The following is a 25,621-nucleotide window of genomic DNA, read 5'->3' on the forward strand; positions in this document are numbered from 1 at the left end:
AAATTCAACTTTCCATCAATAAAAATACCAAAGAGTCTCTGAGAAATGATCTTCCTTTTTAAAGTTGCAAGTGATTTGTTGTATTTCTGTACAAAGACCTATCATTTAAATAAAAAAGCTCAATTTGATCACAAATCACTTTTAAACCTTTTGAGACTCGGTGTGCAGTGGATAGTGGGTCCATTTCACTTAGTGATAGCATGCACTTTTCATAATAAATGTCTAATGTGACATTATCTGTCAACATTAAGAAATGCTCCACCCACGTTTAAAAAAAAAAAAGCCGCAGTATGTTCCAGTATAATAATCACTACGCATTTTTGGGAAAAGTGGGCCCAGACTGTGCATATGAACAGGCCCCAGAGTTTAATGCTATACCAAAGTCTTGCCACAGATGTACAGGTCAGGATTGTAGATGCTCAGACAAACATTTTTAAAAACATGCCACAGCGACAACATAAAAGCTCTAACTATGAATGTTGAATTTTTTAATACGAGCCTTGGGTGAACATGTGCTTCTCGTTACATTTATGTTTCCTCGTTATTTATTTACACTCAAAGAAAGAATCCTAGAGAATGAACTGTTACTTCTCCTTTCTGTGACTTGATGATGTTAATTTTAGCCTCACATATGGAAATGTGATTCTAGATAGCATTAGGGCTTCAGGCAAAGAAATGTATACGGCCCTTCTGAATGATTTTTCCCCCAGTGACCAGTATTCATTGCCATTATGTTACCCAGATGGCTTATTAAATAATCCAAAATCAGTCAAAGTGTGCTTTAAAAAGAAACTGATGTGGTAGGTGCATTAATAATATTGATTTAATATGAGTAGAAATATGCATATATATACACACTCACACTCATAGTGGTTGTCTAGATGGCTGATCTAGACAACCACTATTTCACTTTTCTGCTAAAACAAATACATTTCTGAATCCATAATGTAGGCTTGTTGGTTATATTGGGCTCCAAAAATAATGAGCTAACAATGTCCTTAGGATAACTGCTTGCAATAAAATAGTTATATTGTCAGCTTACTGGATAGAGACTGCAGTGGTCAGGCACCTTTCCAACTTCTCATGGTTAACTACCCATAGTTATATTACATAGGCTTAAAAACAGCATTGTTTTTAATGTGTTTTTATTGTCTTTGGTCTTTAGAGAAGATAATTTATGTTCTCTAAACTCTACGCAACTCAGTTAAAACACTGAAGTTTCACTGGGAAAAAATATTCAGAGCAAATTATTAACAGTATGCAATTTTTCTGGCTGTTGGTCAAAAAGGAGGTGCACAATGCATTATATTTTTGACTTACTGTACATTTCCATATTTCTTTGTCCATATTACTTCCTTTTGTAACCTTGTTTAACCGACATAAACAGGGACATTTATTTAAAATGAATATAAACCCCTTACAAATTACATGGGTTTCCCTCAGGTTTCTTTTTCAGCTCCAGAAAACTTTCCAGTAGGTAAATTTCCAGTGCTAATTTTCCCCTATGTACTGTATGAATAAATGTTTGAATGTTTGTATGTGTTTGCATGGACAGGTGTCCCATCTTGAGATACTTGTGGGGACTGAATTATCAGGATAGTCTCTGAATTCACTTGAACCTAGACAAGGATGAAGCACTTACTAAAAACAACCAACTAAATAAATGAAAATCACAGGCTTTTTAACTAGATGTTGTACCTTTAGGGAGGTTTCTTAAGTTGTTTCTCAAGACATTTATAGATTTTTTTTTTTTTGGAGTTCTCAGAGTTTTGACATTTGTATATATTGAAATGAAGCAGGCTCCAGATGATATTGCCTTAAATGTTCACATCTGGAAGATATGTGTGCATGTGTGTGTGTGTATGTTTGAGTGCTTTTGAACAAGGGAAATGTGGTTATGATTGTTTTGTGGATGTTTAAAATTTTTTTTTTTGCTGTGGGAATTTCACCACCTTATTTAAAAATATCTAGTCATACAATAGAAATTGATTTTTTTGGTACTTTGCTTCCCCATTGTTTCAACACAGGCATTTTCCCTGAGGCTAGAAAAAAGGCCGCAAACACAAGCAAATCTCCACATAGTGTACAATGTACATTTCTCTCCCTTTCTCTTTCTCTCTCTCCCTCTCTCTCTCTCTCTTTCTTTCTTTTTCTTTGTATGTGTGTGTGTGTGTGTGTGTGTGTGTCTGATTGACTAACTGAGTGACTGGAGGAAGGTCCCTCATGTGCCTCGCTGCCATGTTGTGAACAGAGCTCTGGGGCCTTTGGGGGTGATCTGACACAGGCTTCAGAAACACAGAGCCGAATTCACTCAGCCTTCTTTAGCATGCATATTGTTTTCCCTGCAAGTGACAAGACCAGTGACAGGTCAAGGTTCTCACCCAGCTACGAGCCTCTTATTTATAGCATTAGCCTTGTCAGTGTTTCCTTCCATGGCGTTGACACATAAGATATCACCGATGTTGGTAGATAGAGCTGTGCTTTCCAAGCTTCAGTAGATTTACACACGCTTCACTACATCGTAATTTATAATCCCCCAGAATTTGGTTATTGCTTCAGTGTTTGACTAAATGGTTTTAGAGATTAGGCAACTTTTTATAATTTGTTGTGTGTGTTATCTCAATCATTCTTGTTACTTAACATTGTTGCGCTGATTAGAATTAGACCACTACCAGGCAACAATGCAGAGATCTTACAGTTCAATTTAACTTAAATTCAGATTGTTATTATTAAAAATCAATTGTGCATATTTAAATTATATATATATATATATATATATATATATATATATATATATATATATATATATATATATATATATATATATATGCTTTTACAGTATGACTATTGTTTATTTTTTTTACATACTGTAATATTCTTAAAAACACCATGGTTAATATTGTATATCTGAGCTGTCAAGTGAGTACTTACACATATAATAAAAGATTGAAATGAAGTTAAATGACCATGGATATTGCAGGATAAAAGAAAATAAAACTCTGGATGAACTAAGTTTACTGTTAATAATATTAAATACTCCAATATTAGAGATTATGAGATCCATAAGAACAATCATTTTGTTTTGGTTGTGTAAAAAATAAATGAATATTCTAGTATTTGTAATAATATAATTACTGAAATATTACACATTAATAATAATTATCTGTACAAATTACATTTGCCTACACTGGTATTTTGTTATTTTGATCATTTTTAAAGAAACAAAAGCTTGCTATGACAATTTATGACATTTTAAACAGTGATGCAGAATTGTTCAAGCCTATGAATCATTTTTCCTATGATCCCTACATCATGTTCTTCATATAATAATCTGTAACAAGATGCGCATAGAGCAATAAAGAACTTCAATCATATGTTAGATGTGACTTTCCACCCGCAGATCCATTGCATTTTCCTTCAAAGGCAACTCGAGGGATCACAGGAATTGATTCAAAGGGGCTACTGTGCTGTTATTTTAAACTCAAGTGCACCAGCTCCTCACTGGCATTCTAACCTGTCTTGAAACAGATGATTGTCTGCTTGAAGGTATCATCAGTGAAAGAGAAAGTCTCTCTGTGTGTGTGTGTGTGTGTGTGTGTGTGTGTGTGTGTGTGTGTGTGTGTGTGTGTGTGTGTGGTGTTGGTGGGGTGGTTAAATCTACTTTGCTCTGCTAGTTTCATACAAGTGCTTTCTCCTGCCGTTTAAACCAGTGTATTTTAAAGCACCATTGCTTCTCTTTCCCTCATAATGCCACTAATGCCGCATCTTGTTCCCCTACAATTCTAGCATTATTGCCTAGTAATATAACTAATAATGTCTCTAATTGCTGCATAGTTGCCCACCTTTAAAATCGTTCACAGTCAGAAATACCCTCCAGAGCAAACAAATCAACGAATATGAGACATATGCTTAACTGTGCACTCAAATGATGAACGCTGTGTCGGACAAGACAGCTGCATTGGTAGCCAATTAAGAGATTCCTCAAACACACCTGGATGAGAGTTGAAAGACATGGAAAGACGTCAGTTCACATCTCACGGCACGAGACATCAAACAGGCCCAGCATCCGTGGCTGCTCGCATTCTGGAGAGACATAAACACGCAGATCAGAGTGTGTGAGGGCCCTTTGAGAGCTATCATTAGCACTTCACACGATGGTTGAGAGCTGTGTACACAAAATACATTTTGGTCCTGGTGATACACCAAATCAAGGGGGAATTGTTCCCAATCTTGTCTGTCATAACATGTTGGGCTTAATAGTATAATTTCTTATTATTTTATTATTATTAAGTTTTTATAAAGTGAGTAGGGATGTAACGATACACAGAATTTGAAACATGGTTTGGTATGTACCTCGGTTTTTAAATCACGGTTTGGTTCAATCGGAAAGAAATGCAAAACATAACATTGCTGGTAATTTTAATTACTGCAGTTTATTATAATATTATTTGTGGTTCCCTGGTGGTCTAGTGGTTAGGATTCGCCGCTCTTACCGCCGTGGCCTTGGTTTGATTCCCGGTCCATGAACATTAGGGTTGCACGAGCCAGTGCACTCTTAGTGCCGGTCCCAAGCCCAGATAAATAGGGAGGGTTGCATTAGGAAGGGCATCCAGCGTAAAACGTGTCAAATCAAACATGCGGATCACGAATACGGATGATCCGCTGTGGGAACCACTAATAGGAGAAGCCGAAAGAAAGATTATTATTTGTAATCAACATTTAATCAGTTTATATTTTTAAAACAATTTTAAATAAAATGCCTGCTTGATTAAATAATATATAAAATAATATTTGATAAAAATTTAATAAATCTAAATAATGCAATACACTTTTTTATTATATTAATTACATTGAGTAATTCATTAAATTGGCACAAATTCAATTGAAATATGTAGAAAAATAATATAATAAGTGGGGGTTACATTTAATATAACATTTTCCAAAGATATGCTTCTCTTTAGCATACTTTAACAAATGTCTTTATTCCTTTTATCCTTCATTTATTTGTCAGGATTTTTTTCTTTTAAGAAAAATTCTTGAAGCTGAAAATAAAACTCTAAAAAATCCATAGTGCTAGCATTAGCCGCTAATCAGGAGCACATGTGTACCAAACAGAAAGCCCTGTACCGTAAAAGTTTGGTACGATACATGTATCATTACACCGCTTATTGTCAGAAAAGGTCGAAACAACGTTTTATGCATAAGGATAATCAGTCCCAAAGAAATGATTATAAGTTGAATCTTACTTACTTTCAATTCTTATAAGAACCACTACATGCTAGAGTACATGTAAACTGGTAAAAAAGTATTTTAGTGCATTGAACCAAGCACTGAAAAATACTGTTGCAAGGCCAGAGTCAATGTATTGAAAAAACTGTCTGAATATTAATGACAATTGTGGCTTCTGGTGTAGATCATCCGTTGTGCCGAAACACAAGCACTTATGTATTTATTTAATTATCTGAACGCAGTTTTTATTTTAGTAAAAGTCTCTGTATTAAATTGTGAAATCATGACATGGCTTGCTAAAAACAAATAATGGAACATTTATTTATGATCAAGCAGAGAAATATATGATTATTCTGTTTGCTTTAAGTTCAGATTTGATGTGCTGGATTACTGATCGGAAGGTCGGGGGGTCAAGCCCCGGTATCGCCAAGCTGCAACTCTTGGGTCCTTGAGCAAGGCCCTTAACCCTCTGTGCTCCAGGGGCACCATATCACGGCCGACTCTGTGCTCTGACCCCAGCCTCGTAGCAAGCTGGGATATGCGAAGAACAAATTGTGCTGTAATGTATATGTGATGAATAAAGCCTATTCTATTCTATTCTATTCTATTCTATTCTATTCTATTCTATTCTATTCTATTCTATTCTATTCAATTCTGATGTCTGTTTCTAGATGATGGTATTATTCTAAAGTGCTAACATGAAGCACCAAAGTGAAAAGAGAAAATATGACTTTAAAACGAGGTCTCACATTTATAGCCATGAATGAACTAATCACTAAGCATAAAGAAGGTAACTCTGAAATGTAAATCTTTCATGTCAACTGCTTATCAGAATGCATGATCCCAGGAAATCCCAGGAAACTGAGAATTTACACAAGAATATGAGGGTGGTAAATTCAAATCCCAGAGCTGCCAGAGACCTGCTGTGTAGCTCTTTTTACTTGATTGTATTCACTCTCATTGGTAAGTTGCTTTGTAAGCAAATGTAATGTCTAATAAAAAATGGAGGAAGCAAAAAATGTGTTCATTAATTAATTAATCACTGACAACGCCAGTTAAACATATGTTGCATTTTCACAGAGAAGGAGCAATGCGACAAAGTTAACTCTCTTGACACATTATAGAAAAGAAGCAACTCTGGTCCCAGGTGGAACTCGATCACAAGCACAAAGTGATCCTTCTTAAAATGAAATCTGGTTCCCCAAGGATAGAGATGTGTGAAAGTGGGTGTGTGTTTGTGCTGAGAAACAGTGAGGCAGGGAGAATAATCTGTAGGCATGTGTCTGTGCTTCAGGCACCTGTCACTGACATCTACACTATAATGACTTTATAAAGAGGTGTTTAGAATAAAAAAAATTGCAGTATTTATTTTGATACTTACAAATTAATCCTCTGTTTCTATTTAGTTTTGTATAAATGTTTGTCAAGTGTGTGTGTGTGTGTGTGTGTGTGTGTGTGTGTGTGTGTGTGTGTGTGTGTGTGTGTGTGTGTGCATGTGCGCATTACAGATTGTATGCTCTAATGGATTTTGTGTGTGTAGGTCTGAATGTTGTCTTTCAGTGCACTAACATCACATCCAGCATGTATTCCGTCTTTGCACCAAGTTTCACAAGATAAGCTCAGGATGTATAGCAAACCTGACCAGCTTTTACTAAAGAGGAAAAAATGTATATGTAATAAAGTAACAAACAACACTACAATTCTACAGAAAGGATGTTTACAGTACACACATTATATCCAATTATGTACATATCTAAAATCTCTTTAAAAATGTTGATTTATCATGAGTTTTCTAATATGCACATTTATAGTTATAAATTCGAAAGCGAGAATATTATTGGTAATGAATTACTAATGATTGGCATTAGCACTGCTGTGGATTAGGCCTCACAAACAGCAGGAGGATTTCACCAAAACATTTAGCAGGATAAGTGTTATTGTACTACAACCTTACTTTAATATAATTATTGCGATTATATTTTCATCAGATTGTTATAGCATTGCACAGCAGGTAGCATTGCTGCCTCACTGCTCTAGAGACACCAGTTTCATCCAGAGCTCATGTTCCATTTAGTATGGAGCTTATGTTCTTGAATAAATGATGAATGTGCTTATAATGCTGCCTATCTAAAAAGACCTGGTCAGCATTCCAGTTTATTCCAAAGGTGTTCATTGGGATCGAGGTCAGGGATCTTTATGGAACTCACTTTGTGCATGATTGTATTGTCGTGCAGAAATATCGCTGGGCTTCTTCATTTTAGTTAAGGAAAACTGTACAGCTACAGCATATACAGACATTCTGTACAATTGTGTGTTTCCATCTTTGTAGCAGCAGTTTAGGTAAAGAAGCAAATATGGTTGTGATTGCCAGGTGTCCACTAACTTTTGGCCTCATTCTGTGGCCAAACCCAAACACAAATACATTGTGGTATTTAAATACAGATTTAAAACACTCTTGTTTCCAACAAAGCCCCCCAGAGCGTCTCAAGCCTGTTCAATGAAAATGCCAACTCAGGAATGTAAAGGTCATTTAAAAGACTTTTGTCAATTTGTTTTAAAGCATTTGAGGCTTTGAGTGGTTGTTGTTGATTCATTACTGGCTCAATTGAGGACAATTTTGAAATGCTTGCTTTTAAGTAGATGTTCAATCACATTACCTCCACTTCTCCTAGAACCAATGTCATTCGTATAGTGCTCCCAGTGTATCTCATCGTTTATTCAACTGAGACGTCAGTGTTTTGCCTAGCTCTTCCTCTGTAAGGAGAAATGACAGCAGCTCAAACGGTGCGGTCACATGTTGTTCTGGTGTTTTTCTCTCATGCTGGATTGCTGTCTGACATCCTGCATAGCATGTAAAAAACATCCAAACAGCCCCACCATTTTTTAGCAGAAAACATCTAAAAGCTGTCAATGTCTTCATAATGTAAATGGTAAAAAGGTGCACAAATCCATATTTATGTATTATGTACAGTATATATATATATATATATATATATATATATATATATATATATATATATATATATATGAGAGAGAGAGAGAGAGATATAGATATAGATATAACACATTTTAGACATTTTTATTGTGCTTATAGTGCAAAAGTAACAACAGTGTACCTCATATGATTCAGACATACAAAATGCCTCTAGACTTTCTTTTTTAATCTGAAGAGCTCACCCTAAGTCAAGTCGCTAGAGATTTGAGTGGTTGAGATGAATTAGCTGCCATTTCGCCGACGTTGGTGGCATGAAAGCCTGATGGGCCGCCGCTGTTCACGGTGACAGCGAAATGATCCCTCCTTTATTAAACGCCTCCGTCCCTATAAAAGTGGAGTAATATACTCTCTCGTCTTACCTGGAGGAAGGAGACACATTAAACATTAATTAAAAGTCACATTGGGAGGGCTTTTCTTATATCAGTCATCCTTTTCTGCTGGCGGATACAAAGCAGATAAGGAACTTTATTACCTTCTCTGATGAAAGAGAGAGAAAAGAAAAGGAAAGGAAAGCGAGCGATGGAATGGGAGGGAGGTGATCATTCACATATTGCAAAATACGTGCACAAGTTTATCAATGCTAATGAATTGGGCATGATTTAGCACACGGCGGATTCTTTGTGCATCAATGCCCCATACTTTTGTGGCATCAGAGTTTGGAGATGTTGTATGAATAATGTACAGAAATGAAAATAAAGGACTTGAGAATTTGATTCTGTCCGACCTGTTTTGGTTCGGTTCGGATCGCTCAAATACTCTACTCGGCTCACTTAACCAGATGCTTGTAATTACTCCATATGCAAACTGCACCTTTTATTATGTTTATCTTCTTTTATGTTTATCATTTTTTTTATCTTCAAAGTTATTGTTTTTATATAAAAATGTATTGATTAACCATCCTTGGTAAATGAAGAGGTAAATGTAGGTCCTTCTCAAACTCTGCTCTCTGCTGAGATAGGATCAAACTTTTAATGAGCAACGGACTCAGGAAACATCAATACTCTGTCTTTAGCATAAATCTGCGAAAGTGAGAGCAAGAAGAGAGCAACACACACACACACACACACACACACACACACACACACACACACACACACACACACACACACATCCAGATAACACTTTTATTAGTAGGGCTGTGCAATTAAACAAATTCATGGTCAGAATCTCTGTTTACTTTATAATTAATTAAACGTGTGATAGCTGTGATATTGATGAAGTTAGCTAATAGAATAACACAAGATTTTGTTGTTCGTTGATGGTCCTTTAAATCACAAGCTCTGTTTTTTTTTTTTTTTTTTACATAGCTGAATACTGACATTTATTGTCTTCAAGTTTTTATGTAATATTTTATCAAGTAACAGCATTGATTATAATGGCAAATAATTATAATGAAAAATTAAAGAAGTTATGTGTAAATATATGAAAGTCTAAAATTATTTTAATTGAATAAGTGTGTTTCAGTATTGATTAATTGATCATAGTATTGAATAATTTTTATTTATTTATTTTAGTATTATTGTAGGTTTTACATTAAGGCTCCTGTAATGGACTGTATTTATTAAATGAGGTATCATGAACAGAAAAATGGTATTAAATTATGCACTGTTGTTTTAAGAAAGTGAACATATTAATGAATTAATGTTTAAACACTAACTGTACACATCTGCATTGCCTAATGTTTATGTAGGTTATTATTATTTGAAAAAAATTGAATGCAATGAATACAAACTGTTACGTTACTTATATAATGTTTAGTAATGCATTAAAGTCAGCTATAAGGGAGACTCAGGATGAATCCCCTACATATTATATAATAAAGAGTGTATATTGTGATATAATGTCGTATGTATATTTGTATCTTGGCTAACAATATGTGTTTTCTCTTCATCAGGTATGGGAAAATAGTGTCAACAAAGGCAATCCTCGATAAAAACACCAACCAGTGCAAAGGTGAGTAGTGCTACTGGGGTGGTCCTTATTCATGTGAAATAGAAACTTAGAATGATTATATTTATGTATGTATGAATTTGACATCTGTAAGTACAAAATATTTACGCTATATAACATCCTGTTTATCTGATTTTACGCTCCCAGTATCGGTCATGGTGTATGTGAGAGCAACACCTGTCTTGCTGAACTGATAAATGATTACATGATTTCAAAAGCAGGCTCTTGGGCAGAGGCAGTGTTTGAGTAATTGTACGGATAATCTTTACAACAGGATGAGCGCTAGCGTGCCTGTCGGAGTAGCCCTTCCAGCCGGATAAGAGTTAGCGTGACTAAAAGGGTTGGCGATGGCATGAAACAGACCAGGATGTTCTCCTGTGTTGATGTACAGCACTGGGCGAGATGGAGCGTTAAAAATAGCCATGGGGTGAGGGAGGCGTCCAACTGAAATCAATGATTTTGCAGACAGCCTCTTTTCAGGAGACGGTCTGCCATGGATGGAATCTAACAACCCAGTTGCAGCACAATCTGCTGTGGAGTGGAGCTTCTCTAAACTGTATATATATATATATATATATATATATATATATATATATATATATATATATATATATATATATGTGTGTGTGTGTGTGTGTGTGTGTGTGTGTGTGTGTGTGTGTGTGTGCAAGCATGTGGGCATCTGGGTAAAATCTTATTTCTTATAATATTTCTTATTTTCTTAAAACTTAGTTCTATTATAAAAAGACAAAGTTCTTTTAAAAACATGAGAAACCAAAGTTAATTGAATCCACATCCTTATTAGTTATGGTCAAGTTAAATCCAAACCAGTACATGTCTGATTGCATGTACTATTGTAGAGGAAGAGAGCAAGCGGAACAGAAGGAGAGAGGGAGAGAGAGAGAGAGAGAGAGAGAGAGATGGAGAGCTGAATCAGAGCCTAAAGAAGCAAGGAAATTGCTACAGGCTTTAGAGGGCTTCCTCTTCCCAGAGATGCCCCCCACCCAGAAAATCCTCCACCCTGATGGGCCCCATGCCAGTGCTGATGTGAGCTGGTCCCATTAGAAGAGCGGGAAGGGGATAAGAGGACAAAAATACAAACAAATCATTTCATTCACATGTTATGGTTTGGACATACATCGCTGACTTTTAAGAATGCACTGATGTTTTTTTATAGACTTTTTATTGCTATCTTAGCGCTACCTTACTTGCCTTAGGTAAGAATTATGTTTAAATAGGGGCTACCTATTGTATTTTAAGGACACACTCGGAATTTATATCCAATGTCTTAAGGATGCAATGACCACTACAATGTATCACTGTCTAATATCTGTGGAAAGAGAGCAGCCATGTTTGACTACAGTAATACAGTAATCCCACACGTTACTGCAGTTCGAATCTCGCACCCCTGGTTTATCGCGGAATTGCATTTGCCACATAACTAATTTGTTTAGCTGATAAATTGTATGTTTAAATAATGAAATTGATTAATAATTGATTTAAATTGATAATACATTTATCATGTTTTTTAGTTTTAGTATTATATATACAGTAATCCCCCGTTAATCATATATACATATTGTAGATATATTTTATGTACCCAGAACAATAAGCTATTTTGGAGGGTTGCATGAACAGAACTTAAACTTTCTAAATCATCATCAGAATTACAACTTGAAACATGCATTATAGTTAGATGAGATAAAAAAAATAATGCATTACATTTCCATGTTATATGAAAGCTGGGACAGAATGCAAGGAAATGCAAGTGATAATGCATGGGTAAATATGGAGGTGGATAAGTGATGCATTTGGGCTCTTATAGAGCTTGTGGCTCTGCAACTCTTGAGCAGATTAATGGCATTGTGAATTCCACTTAGTGCCAGGGATATGAGGCAAAGCCTGGTGGCTAGGAGGTTTAGACGTGGCCACAGTTGAATCTAAACAGACAACTAAATCGGCACAGAAATTGTTGAACAGAGAATCAATTCATATTCAGATTTAAACCCTGCTGAAAGCCTGTGGTCTTAATTCACAAGATCACAAGGTGAAAATCTGAGAATATAAAGGAGCTTGAAGCATCTGCTTTAAGTAGGGGAGTCTCTAAAACCTTGTTAAACATAACAGGCAGTGAAAAATATTTGAGTAATTCTACTTTGTCACTATTCTTAAGGGGTATTTAAACTTCACTTTTATTGTAAAAAAAAACACAGGGGTAATTTTTTGCATTTGGCTGATAATTGTATATGAGCAAAAATAAAGTGCCTATCCCAAATACACAAGATATTAAGCTTTTCATGGTTGTGGTCATAATAAATTACTGGCCAGGAAATGTGCAAAAACAAAACAAATAGATAAAATCACCTTTTCCTTTGATTTCTTAAAATGTTTAAGCCTTGGGGGAAACTTGCAAATCAAATAAAGAGTCAGTGTTGTTCCATTTAAAGTTCATGCTTTAAACAGTTAGTTAGTAGTTACACCCACACGTGTTTAATTTTTCTTCAGGCAATTCAATTGTTATTATGATTTTATCTTCGTGTACAAGTAGACTCTGTTTTTCCCTGTGTCCAGTTTTTCCACAAACACTTCAATGCAGCAAAAGTAAATAAGTGAATCTTAGTACACGAGCTCTCAGGATTGTATCTTTTCATTCTTGCGAATTTTCTGACCAATAATTTGTTGTTAAGACCCTTAAAAGCCACTTACATTTTGCCACTATAAGTTCGGCCCCCTTTTTTGCCAAGGTGTATATTTCAGTAGAACTTTATTCATATTTTAGTTCAAAGAATCTAATGAAAATGTAATGAGTGTAGAAAAACAAATATCAAAAATCATTCTAGTTTCTCAACTAAAGTGATCTTTTTATGCTGTGCAATGTATTTAAAGCTTTAGCTATCCACTGTGCATCTGTATATGACTATACCAGCAGACTGCAGTGTTGAAACTAAACATAAACATTCATGGCCCAACCTCAGTAAAATACTTCACCATGTTGTTATATGCAAAAACTATCAAATGAGGTATTTTCTTTGAAAAGCCCCTTTGGAAGGCATGAGCTCTATTTCGTTATTTAACTAAGTTAGTCTTTCCTAATGCTAGGTTAAATTCACATTAATTTAAAAAATATACACATAGATGAAGAAGTCAAATTCTAGATTATGGTCAAAAAATTTTTTTTACAGATATATACCTCAAATGTTCTTACAATTTTTTGACCATAATCTAGAATTTGACTTCTTCATCTAAGAAGAAGAAGAAGAAGAAGTTCATCATATTCCAGATAAATTACAAGAATGTAAAGGTTTTTTTAAGCAAAACTGCTTATAATAATAATAATAATAATAATAATAATAATAATAAAGAAAGAAGTGATGTGACTAACTTAATTTCATTAATTAAATAACTTTTTCTTCTTATTTTAAAACTAGCAACTTTTTGATTTTAAAATGAACTAATACTGAATAATACGTTTTATTATATAACGAATAAATACATATTTTATGTACTTATTCATTTGTTTGGTTTTTTCATTTACCTATAATTTGACTTCTTTTTCTTTCATCCAGGTTATTACACAACACTCTATTCTTTAATTCTAAACAGAAGTGTTCATAGCATATGCTGTAAATGAGGGAGTGATGATCCTTTAAAAAGAAAAAGAGCTTTGTTGGGAAAAATATTTAAGAACACAAAATATGGTGTATTGTGCAAAATACACTACACAGCTATTTGGGTATAAATAATGTATGTACTCTTTGTGCATCTTATATATGCCTTTATTGGATTGCACCAATACACTCTCTCTCTTTCTCTATCTATCTATCTATCTATCTATCTATCTATCTATCTATCTATCTATCTATCTATCTATCTATCTATCTATCTATCTATCATCTATCTATCTATCTATCTATCTATCTATCTATCTATCTATCTATCTATCTATCTTTCTCTCTCTCTCTCTAACACACACACACACACACACACACACACACACACACACACACAGTCACTCACTTATACTGCTTTTCTCTACAACTAGTAAAAAGTGATTTTGGAATAGAAATAAAAGACAGAATACTAGAGGGTATATCAGGAAACAATTTTTTATGTTAAAAAAAAAAAAAAAATCTAGTGAAAATGGACTTTTCCAAACTTTCAAAATATCAGGTGTGTAATATGACAAACACATATGTATGTTTCTCTCTATGCTGAGGCTTTTGTTTTCTCTCTTGCTCTGTATGGTATAAACTGGGTCTATCAATGTGCGTAGAAATGACATCTCTGCAGTCTTAAACTTGGACCTTCTGTCCCTGCCAACATCCTGGTGACCGCTGTTATGCCTGGAAGGTCAACAACCTCAGAAATGTGCTCTGCTCTCACTAACCAGAAACAGTACTTCCGGCTTGTGGCATTCTGGACACTCTGTCAGACCCCCCCACCCCTTCTCTTACTATTAAAGCCTGGCTTAAAGACATATCATCTGCAAGTCTCTTGGATATTTCTCTAAACAGAGACATAAACCATCTGCATACTGCTTTCTTTCTTCCTTTCTTTCTGTCTCTCTATTTGAATGTGCTGTACTCATAAACGTCTAAACCATATGTTCTATGCTCAGCATGCTGAATTTATTGAAGGCAGACAGAAAGACAGAGAACAAGACAGCAGCAGACACACTCCTACAATGCTTGATTGGTGCTTTTTTTCTTTTTTGTCTGTGGGTTTTTTCAGAATAGGTTTGAATATAAAAGTTCTATATCTGGGACTATGAAAGATAAACAGAGAGAGAGAGAGAGAGAGAGAGAGAGAGAGAGAGAGAGAGAGAGAGAGAGAGAGAGAGAGAGAGAGAGAGAGAGAGAGAGAGAGAGAGAGAGAGAGAGAATTTCAAGATATCTTCAATGCATCAGCTTAAAATGGTAAAAAAAAAGTGCTCTGTTTCTGACCCCACAAATATTCCCAAACCAGCACACACTTGAATGCACACACAAAAGAGCTATGCTAATGTTAGCAGTTGTTTTACTCCTTTGTCTACATAAAAAATGGTACAATATTCCAGACACACACAAATGCCCATGTGAATACAATGATGAAGAGAAAGAGTGAGAGAAGGACAGAAAGATAGGGACATAGAGATGGACAGAGAGAAGGTCATAGCATTTTCGGTCTGACTTAAGCTAAGATAACTTTAAATTCTATTGTTATTGTTCAAATTATTAATTATATTAAACAATCTTAGTAATTTACAGCACTGAGGTAAAAGTATATATAATATGAGAAATATCACACAATCTTATTACTGATTCATTATCTGTAACAGAATATATATTTGTTAATCATCTGTAAGTGTTTTTCACTGTTAATACAGTGTTATGCTCTAATATTAATTTTTTTCTATTTTTTGTACCATGTTGTGTGTGTATGTGTAGGTTATGGTTTCGTGGATTTTGACAGTCCTGCTGCAGCGCAGAAAGCCGTGGCCTCGCTGAAGGCTAATGGAGTGCAGGCGCAGATGGCCAAGGTAAGAAGACCCATGCAGCTACACAAAACCTGCTCATGCTCATAATCATGCTGCTAATAACAATGAAGCCACAGTAAAATATCACAGATTATGACCACACTTGATTTAAAGTTGATGTATACATACTGATTCAGTTTCCGTTTATGGTCATTTAGAGCCCCACAAATAAAATACAATGAACCATACATCAAGTAATTCTGTATTAAAAACTGCATGAAGGTCTGATGCCAGAGCTTTTCAAAACCCAAAGAAACCAAATCTCAGCATTATCTTACATTTATCTTTAAGAGCTTAGAACACAATAAACATACAAATAATCAAAACCTACAAAAATGTGTGAACATTTCAGGTTGAATTGTATTTGGAATGGAAATGTGTGTAGATTTGTAAAGTAAGATTTCTGCATTGTGGGATATAAGTGGTGCAATTCTGGATGTAATTCACACTGAAGAGAAGAAGAGCAGCAGGGATAAAGTACAATAGTGCATTATGTGCCTGTGATTTATGACTGACAAAAATAATTTTTGGATCACATTCTTTTTTTTTTTTTTCTCCCCTGACACATGGAACGCAGTTTCTATTTGTGTAGAAGAATATTGCTCTTCATTTTAAGGGCCAGAGAAAATATCCCTCTGGCTTATCATGTGCCTTATAGTTACAAATCATGCAAAAAAAAAAAAAAAACAAAAAGACATCCAAACACACACACAGATCAGAGATAGAAATAAAAAATATATATAAACAGAGAGAGCAATTTTCTCTAGCTTCTGTCAGTATTTATTATTATTATTATTATTATTATTATTATTATTATTATTATTATTTAGTACTTCTAGTAGTAGATCTGATCCCACTGTTACAGTCTTTAAAATGAAATCCCATTCATATTAGTATATCTTTTGTGTCTGTTTCCTCTTCCTGCTTTCCAAATATACTTATTTACCTACTATCAGTAGTACTAGTAGCCCTCGTAGGAGCAGTAGTAGCAGTAATAGCAATAATACTTTGATAAGTCAAATGAAAATGTGTGACAATTTGTAGTTTAATATGTAAAAATGTATGGATGCGTTGTCCCCAACCGCTCCTACTCATAACATAAACCACTGTAAAAGGTATGTGCAATAAACAGTGTCGAATACAACCAAGGTTTCTGAAGATATGACATAATTACATTTGTAGATTTCTAAATGTATCTTTAGAACAATAAAAGAACAGCAATTAAATCAGTTAAATGGTCTGGCTTAAGGCTCATTAAATTAAATGCAAGCACAATGAAACAGTCTCTTGCTAAGTCCTGCTGAAGCTCTTTTCATTAAGACAGATCTCTTGTTTCAATGCTCCATGCATTCAATTAAAGCACAACTGTTCACTGGATCTTTTTTTTAACACATTTCATGTATCTCATCTTCACAAATTATTACGTACACATCAATTATGAACATATTTTATTCTACTCTCTCTCTCTCTCTCTCTCTCTCTCTCTCTCTCTCTCTCTCTCTCTTTTCTCTTTTTCTCTTTCTACATAAATATGACATCATATCTGATTTATTTGTAATTTAACAGATTGACAAAAACTGATGTGTCTCTGTAATAAGAATTTTTTTTTATTCTTACCAATACAAAGCACAACCACCAATTCTTTTTCTGCTTCATTCGAAGTTTGGATTTAGGGGTTTTTATATTCTGGCTAAATCCGTCTTCATTTATTTAACATGTAATTCCTTCAGACTAAAAACTTTCCACTTTTAATTAATACAGCAACAACAAATACATTACACAACTTCACAGTTTATCTCAAATAACTCATGTCATTCACTTGAAGTGTTCTATGGCGGCAATTAAAACTGTTCATTTTTCTTATTATTCTTAATAAAATGTTATACAATGTCATTATCAGTCATAGCCACAATGCAGTATGACTTATGGAGAGAAATGACACTAATGTTACACCATGTCACCGAGGTTGTAATTATAGTTGGAGATTAACGAGGAGATACATATTAGAGTGTAGGAAAATGCTTACATGGCATTTCTGCCCAAGTACAAAAGAATTATATGCAAGAGCTCTAATGAATTATAAATACAGACTTCATAAAAATGAAATCATTTACCATAACCCATATTAGCAAGCGAATATAGAATGAATTAAAGTGCAATATTATAAGAGATAAAATAGCCTGAAGTATTATGAGCATTAAAGAGAACCAGTTTGTTTTCTGTTAATTTCTCAGTGGAACTATTGCGTAGAGGAAATGATAAGTCATACAAACATATTGCAGGCATCCCAGAATTCAACAGATAAAAATTAATTATCACAAAATTCATCTAATACTCAAGTGTAAGGACACTGTGGGATTGGATAACTTACACAATCAGTTCATGTCCCTTCACTGTGACAGAACTGTTGATGCCTAAGGCAGAGAGAATAAGAAAGCCCTACCCCATCTCTCTCTTTTTTTCTTTATCCCTCTTTTTTTCTTTCTGATTGGTAATCACAGTACTATTCCCCCTTTAGCTTATTACATTGAATTACAAGGTGCACTCTTTTGATTGCTGTGTTAGCTTCCCAAAGGTAACAAGAGGCCTTGTTGCTTCCTAGACAGCTGCATGCCTCATTGAACAGAATACACATTAAGTAAAGGTGGTCAGGCTGGGCATTTACAGTAAATTACTGTACGGTGTCTTTTTCTTTTTTTGACGACTATGGGGAGGGGTGAAGGAGTGCTGACTGCTGCACTGGTGTTTTGTTGTGAGCTACGAAGAGAAAAAAAACAGTCTGTTTTTCGCTGACCCAAATCCCCTGAAGACCAAGTGAAGAAATATCTAACCATACTATAGTATAGAACTCACACAACTAGCTGGAAAAAAAATGTATCATGTGGCAACAAAATTCAACAAGCCACCCACAGGACACATGAGGTCTATAAACCAATGATGCAATAACACACCACCTTCATTAAACTTAAATAAAAAAACCTCTTTCATTAAAAAATGCCAAACATAGCACATTTGCACAATTTAAAGAACTGTTCTCTTTGAGCATGTGTTTAACACAGAAGACTGACTTTTAATAATCGAATCCAAATAATATATAACTGCAAAAATAATAGTAGGAAAGTACATTGGGGTTAACAACAAACCCCCAACCCCATCGCTTTAAAGGAGATTGTGTAACTTGGTTTATTCAGGCTAATCACATATTCACAATCACTGTTTGTGGAATATTTTAAAGAAACCAGTTAAATCTACTGGTTAAACCTTAGCCTGTTGTATGATTATATTTTAGAAATTGGTCAGTTTTAATGCTTTTTTTTACTTTAATGTCCATATTCAGGCACATTGGTGTTTAATGTGATGTTGGGCAACCGATCTGGTTCCAAAGATCTTGATTGTAAAATTTGTCACACCTGTCGTCTCCCACCTGCACACCGACGTTAGAGTGGGATTATTAATAAAGGCAGCTCTGATTATAGCGATTTTGAGTTTCAGGTTTCTGATGTCTGAATTCAGCTACAATTTAGAACTGTGTGAAGTGAATCTGATGTGCAAAGCTCACTGGCAAAAATGGAAATAGGCAAGAAATCTGGCCCCTGAGGTTCGCTTAATGGCAGATCTACATATACATATATATGTACCTATAATTATACAATAATAAAATATACACCTATAAAATACATATATTATTAGTTTTATTTAATTGTAACATTTTATCTATAGTGATGCACGATTAATCTGCTGTCAATTCCGCAATGCAATGATGCAAAATGCAATTCCAACACAACTGTACGAACCAGTGTAGAATTCAAGCATTCAACATTATTCAGGAAGATTACATGGTCTATTAAAGGAATTAATGGAAATCTGTGTGGAGTGTGACATTGCTGTTGTAGTGTAAAATGGGGAAGATTGAGAGAAGGCTGAAGTAAGACATTAGAAAGTGCAGCCTTCAGTTTTATAAGGTTTTTTCTTATTATTTTACATTGTGAAAAAAATTGGGATGAATTTTTTCTACTACAGCCCAAGATTTTTTTTTTTTTGTATTTCATTTGAAATGCATTAAGAGTGTGGTAGGTACATGAAATACCAGCTGGTAAGACCTCACCGACTTGCTTTGTAGTCATTTCTCTTTCTGTCAGTATTGTACTGCTTTAGTGTTTCCACAAAGTGAGTTAACGCACATCCGTTTGCACTGAACTAACAGATAACATTGTCGTTTCCTGGAGTTTGGGACCAGGTTGCTTTACTTAGCTCGGTTATGGAAGAGAAGGAATTTCATTTGTCATGGAAGTCTTAACATTACAGAATTGCAATGCCATAAAATTTGTAATAAAACTTAACAAACTTTAACCTCATATAGAGAGAGAGCAAGAAAGACAGTCTGCTTCCCCTGGGAGGCGCCTTAGGATTTATTGCATGTCGTGTGTCTCTGTGTGTGTGTGTGTGTGTGTGTGTGTGTGTGTACAGACATGTGTCCACATTAACCCTTCCAATGCCATTTCTGCTCAATTTGGAACCATTCTATAATTTTTGTTTGCAAAATCTGATTCTAGCACAAAAAAATAGAGAGCTGTCTAAGATAAATAAAATTAAAAATAAATGAAAAAATAAAAAGTTGTAAATATTTACAGTAAAGTTTGCAATACTGTACAGTGTAAAAAATTACACTTTATCATATAGCTAAGAACAGCGTCTGATGCATAGATAAAGCATATAACTGATCTAAAAGCTTTATACTGACCCAATAATAGTAGTCTTAAGGTACTGAAGTTTGAACATGCAGTCCTTTGGAGTGTAACTCAAACCCCTACCCACTGAACCACAACCTCTAACCCCTTTATATTGCATTGCTTTAATCATTGAATTAACTAATTACAGAACTTTACTGTTAATAGAATTGCCAGAACATGTTTTTTTAACACTCTTTTACACTACCACCATGACAGCACATATTTTCCTTGTTTCCTGGCATTTAAATAAGGCTGTATTCAACTGAATGTGAGTGTGGGTTTTGAAAATGAAAATCAACAAAATTGAATACTGTGTTGCAACTGCAAATTTAGCAGTTTGTGTTTCTTAAATTCAACTGCTATTCAAAAATATTTCTATTGATAATACAAGGATTAATGATATACTTAGGAGCTACACACAAATATCTCTCATCTTTTCGTTCATCTATGTATTCATGTAAGTGTGACTATATTTTTGTGCTGGATTTTAGTAGGAATGGTTGATCTTTTTTTAAATCAGAAATAAATATAATTAATGGTAAATGAATACAAATTTAATTAAACATAAAATACATAGCAATAAGAATGGTGGAAATATAAAAAAGGGTTTCCGGTTTTTCCGAAGCGGCACCGGTGCTTTCTCCAGCATCTGCACTTTGTCAATGGAAATTGAGTACGATGTCATTTTTCTCACTAGTGGGATTTGTTCTGAGATTGTTAAACCAATGTGTTCTCTATCTTTTATAGAATCTATGTACCATTCAGTTTTTTTATAAAAGTGCAGAGAGTGAGCAAAAGAGATAAAGAGAGATACAGAGAGAAAGAGAGAGAGAGAGAGAGAGAGAGAGAGAGAGAGAGAGAAAGAATAAAGAGGACATGTGAAGTAGCAGAAAAATGGCTCACATCTGTTTTGACTTTCTTTTGTCTTTACTAAAAAAAAAAAAAGCCTTTTCAGTGGCCAACACCTGCTCTCTACACTTTGATATCTAACAGTCCACTGTGTGTGTGTGTGTGTGTGTGTGTGTGTGTGTGTGTGTGTGGACACCTACCCTATATGTAGGTGTATACGCTCAGTCAGATGCTCTAACAATCTGTCATGCACAGCAGAGAGTGAGAGCTCAGAGGAGAGTGAAGACACCCTGTCACTGTGAGAGAAGGATGCTGGAGATGGAGATGAGGAAGGTTATGCTTACTCAGCGCAGAGGGCTTATAGTCAGGTCTTGCTTGATGCCCTTGATAGCTTAACATTTTTATCCATGAACATTGAATATTATTCGACATTACTGTGTGGATGGAAATGTTCCAGCACACAGGCAAAGTATTTAAAATTTCTTTTTATTACGGAAGGAAAAAAAACGTAAAGCACACATTTAAAATGGAAATGTCCTCTGGGTTCCTTTTTTTAGTACTGCAGTCATTATTTTATTGTATGGCTTTGCTGCGGCTTCCTTATCCTGCTTCAATTTGTCCTCATCAGTCATACCAATTAACTTGGTGTGGAAGGATTATACTCCTCTCTCTGTGTCTGTGTGTGTGTGTGTGTGTGTGTGTGTGTGTGTGTGTGTGTGTGTGTGTGTGTGTGTGTGTGTGTGTGTGTGTGTGTGTGTGTGTGTGTGTGTGTCTCTGTCTGTTTCTGCACCAGTGTGTCCACCAATCCTTCCCCCCCTCTGAGCAACAGAAAGATAATTTGACAGGTAGAGCTGTATCTTCGCCTTTCATTATGAGTTCTTCCCACAGGCACAGAAATTGCTGGGTGGTTTCAGAGAGAGTCTGTGTGTGTGTGCATATGTGTGTTTATTTGTGTGTTTCTGTGTGTTAATCCAAGCAAGTGTGCCTGAATATGTGTGTGTGTGTATGTATATGCGTGTTTACTGTGAAACACATTTCGTGCCTGTTAATTAGTGCAGCTGACTTCAGCACACGCTAGTGCGCCATAATGCCTTTTGTTCGCACTGCACAAAACCATTCCCTCAGCCTGATACAGGAGTGTGGAAAATACGCTTGTTCATTTTCCACATGTCACAGTCTTATAGAAGAGGCAATTGGGGGTGAAGAATTGCTCTTTAAAAGAGGAATCCATTCCAACGCCGATCTCCTAAGCCCGCGGATAAAGTGGCCTTGCAATTTGAAGCTCTAGCTGCATCGGGTTTTATAGGTAGCCTTTCATGTGGAAGTTTCACTGGCTCACGAGCCACATGCCTCATCACTGTTGGAGCAGGAGATGCCCTCCGGTGTTACATTGATCCCCCTCATGCTGAGAATTATTTATTACAACCAATGTCCTACCACTATTACCATTAAGTACCATTCATTTAGATACCCAGTGTGCCACAATTTTTTTTTTCGATGGCACCCTTCGTTAAGTGCATGTTTTAGTGCACTCATCTTATCTACCCTCAGCAGGTCCTCTCAGGAGCTCAAGTCTGTTAGGATACACAAATTGTGTGTCACACTCAACCATTCGCTGTAGGTACACGGCACACCGTAGTACAAAGGAGGGTTAAAATCGCGTTCTGTCTATTCTATGATTATTGAACTGCTGCAATTTTGTGCTATTATGCATTTATTTGAAATAGACTGCTTCCCTTAAGGAATGCCAAATGAAGAAAGGTAAAGCCATTTACCCGCAACTCGCTTATAAGGGCAGCTTGTTCAGCCAGTAGATATTTATGCAGAAGAAATATGTTAGTAGAATATTCTTCTTTTTTTCAGTAAAAAGGTTGTTACTATAAATCTGCATAATTTGTCTTTTTATAGATTTAGAGCAACTGCTTTTTTAGAGGGCAAAGTTTTTGTGGTTTCATGTGTAGTCTGGTGGGGGTGGGAGGGTGTGTGGGGTGTGCGTGTGTGTGTGTGTGTGTGTGGGGGTAGTTTTGTTTATTTAATAAGGCATGGAGATTTTTTTGTGGGTAAAACGCAAGTAACCGTAATTGTTTGGGTTTTGTACTGGCAAAAGAGAATCTGGATAAAGCTTTCAGAAATCCAGCCTTCATAAGACTTGTTACAGTGTGACCTGTTCAGAATTTCTGTTTACAATATTGTATTGTGTACATAATACATTTAAAGAAGGGTCCCAAAAAAGGGTAATAAAAATAAAAATAAATGTGGTGTATAGTATGTGTCTTATACTATATATATGTTAATGTGTAAGTAAAGCTCCGCAAGCTACCTTTTTTTTTAAATTCCTGTTTGTGTGTGTGTGTGTGTGTGTGTGTGTGTGTGTGTGTGTGTGTGTGTGTGTGTGTGTGTATGGGGCTGTGATTTCATTCAGTGCTAAGGGTTTAGTTGACCTAAAGGAAAATGAAGGGAAAGCAGGTCACTGCAGTTAAAGGCATTTATAATAACAAATCCAAGGTCACTGCCAGTAAGGAGGGAAAGAGTGAAAGTCTGGCTAGGTGTGTGTGTGTGTGTGTGTGTGTGTGTGTGTGTGTGTGTGTGTGTGTGTGTGTGTGTGTCTGTGTGTCTGTGTGTCTGTGCATGTGTCTTCTAATACCATGAGCCCAGAAGTGAATTACGCTGTGGGAGTCAGAGCTGCACCTGTCGCAGAGACTTCTGCTGCTGGGTGATTGGCAAGTCTGCCAAAACATGCATACAAACACACACACACGCGCACACACACACACACACACACACACACACACACACACACATGCGCGCGTGCGCACGCACGCACACACACACACACACACACACACACACGGAGCAAACACAAATTATTAATAAATAAATAAATAAATACACATGTATATTCACACATAAAACCTCAGACCATACCTTTCGGAGTTGTGGATGATAGAGTAACTATGAATTCAGAGGAAACACAGTGAACCCAGTTTCTTGCAGGCATCACAAGGTGTTGCACAATCATTGGCTTCTTCATCAAAAAATGACTGAATATAGACCATAGGTAACCTTGTGTGTGGATTAACATCTGCAGCATTACAGAGGCATTGTGTGACATGACAACATGAAGTCAGTTTCATTGAGAATTTCTTGATTTTATGCAAATTACTTATGGTAATGTAAGACATTTTAATGACTACTCAAGTCCATTCTATAAGTGGATGTTCAATATTCTCACAAACTTCAGTTTGTACCTGCTTTTAGTTGTTGATGCCCAGAAACAAAGAAAAGCTTACAGCAGCGGTTTTGGTTTTGTCTCTTTTTTTAGGTTGTTGTACAACATTATGGTGTACCATGCTTTAGAAAACTTTATAAGGAATTATGTGAATGGGTTTTTGAACTATGCAGCATTACAATTTTTTATTCTAACTATAGAATTTTAAAGAATATTTATCTGGCTGTCATTTTATCTGGTTAATTGGTGTACAAACACTGATTTATGTTATTACACAATGTTTTCCTGCTTTTAATTAAAAGTAATTAGAATACAACAGTCTTTAAATCATAGGTCTGATCCAGTCATAGGGTATATGGTAACATTAGATTGAATGCATTTTTTTTTATCAATTAAATTATCTTCAGTAAGCATTTTATCATGGTCAGGAGCATACTGGATCTGACACTTGTCCCAGGAACACTGAGTGTTAGACAGGAATACATCCTGGAGAGGAGGCTAGTCTATTTCAAAGCACTATGCACGCATAAGTTCACCGACTCACCCATTCACATTTAGGGTTAATTTCATGCCTACTGGCATGGTTTTGGGATGTGTGTGGAGAATCTAGAAGTAAACCACATGGTGAAACACATAGACATTAATCCAATCCCAGCACCATGGAGCTCTGAGACAGTATTGCTATTTGCTGGGAAACTTTACTACCCCAACTTTTTTATCTTTTTAACTATGAATTAGTTCATAATATACTTTGTGGGGCTACACCTTATTAAATGCAAGTCACTCCATGGTTAATCAGTTCTCAGTATTCATGGAACTGTCAAAGTTCATAGTGCATTCATCAGGAACAGATGAATTCAGGAATAGCTGTCACAGAGCATGCAGTACACCAGTCATCTGCTATGAAAGCCGTGTATTTAACTACAAATTATGTGTAACAAAACACACATGCCACTGAATGGAACAAATTAATTGCTGCCTTTTGCAATTCTGCAAACACAAATCCTAAAAATTGCTTAGCCTTGTAACAGGGACAGGAAGGAGCTTAGCCAAGATCATCTCTCTCTCTCTCTCTCTCTCTCTCTCTCTCTCTCTCTCTCTCTCTCTCTCTCTCGTTCTTTTGT

General features: G+C 35.5%; 1 protein-coding gene across 7 annotated transcripts in view; it reads left to right on the top strand.

Moving 5' to 3' along the window:
* Positions 1-25,621, top strand: part of rbms3 (RNA binding motif, single stranded interacting protein) — a 183,484-nt gene that overhangs the window by 86,929 nt on the left and 70,934 nt on the right. For all 7 annotated transcript variants that reach the window (XM_046846545.1, XM_046846546.1, XM_046846547.1 and 4 more), the window contains exons 3-4: positions 10,119-10,177; positions 15,601-15,692. In XM_046846545.1, coding sequence (XP_046702501.1) covers positions 10,119-10,177; positions 15,601-15,692 — 151 coding nt within the window. The remainder of the gene's footprint in view (positions 1-10,118; positions 10,178-15,600; positions 15,693-25,621) is intronic.

The sequence above is a fragment of the Silurus meridionalis genome, chromosome 4 (genome assembly GCF_014805685.1).
Source record: "Silurus meridionalis isolate SWU-2019-XX chromosome 4, ASM1480568v1, whole genome shotgun sequence".
NCBI lineage: Eukaryota > Metazoa > Chordata > Actinopteri > Siluriformes > Siluridae > Silurus > Silurus meridionalis.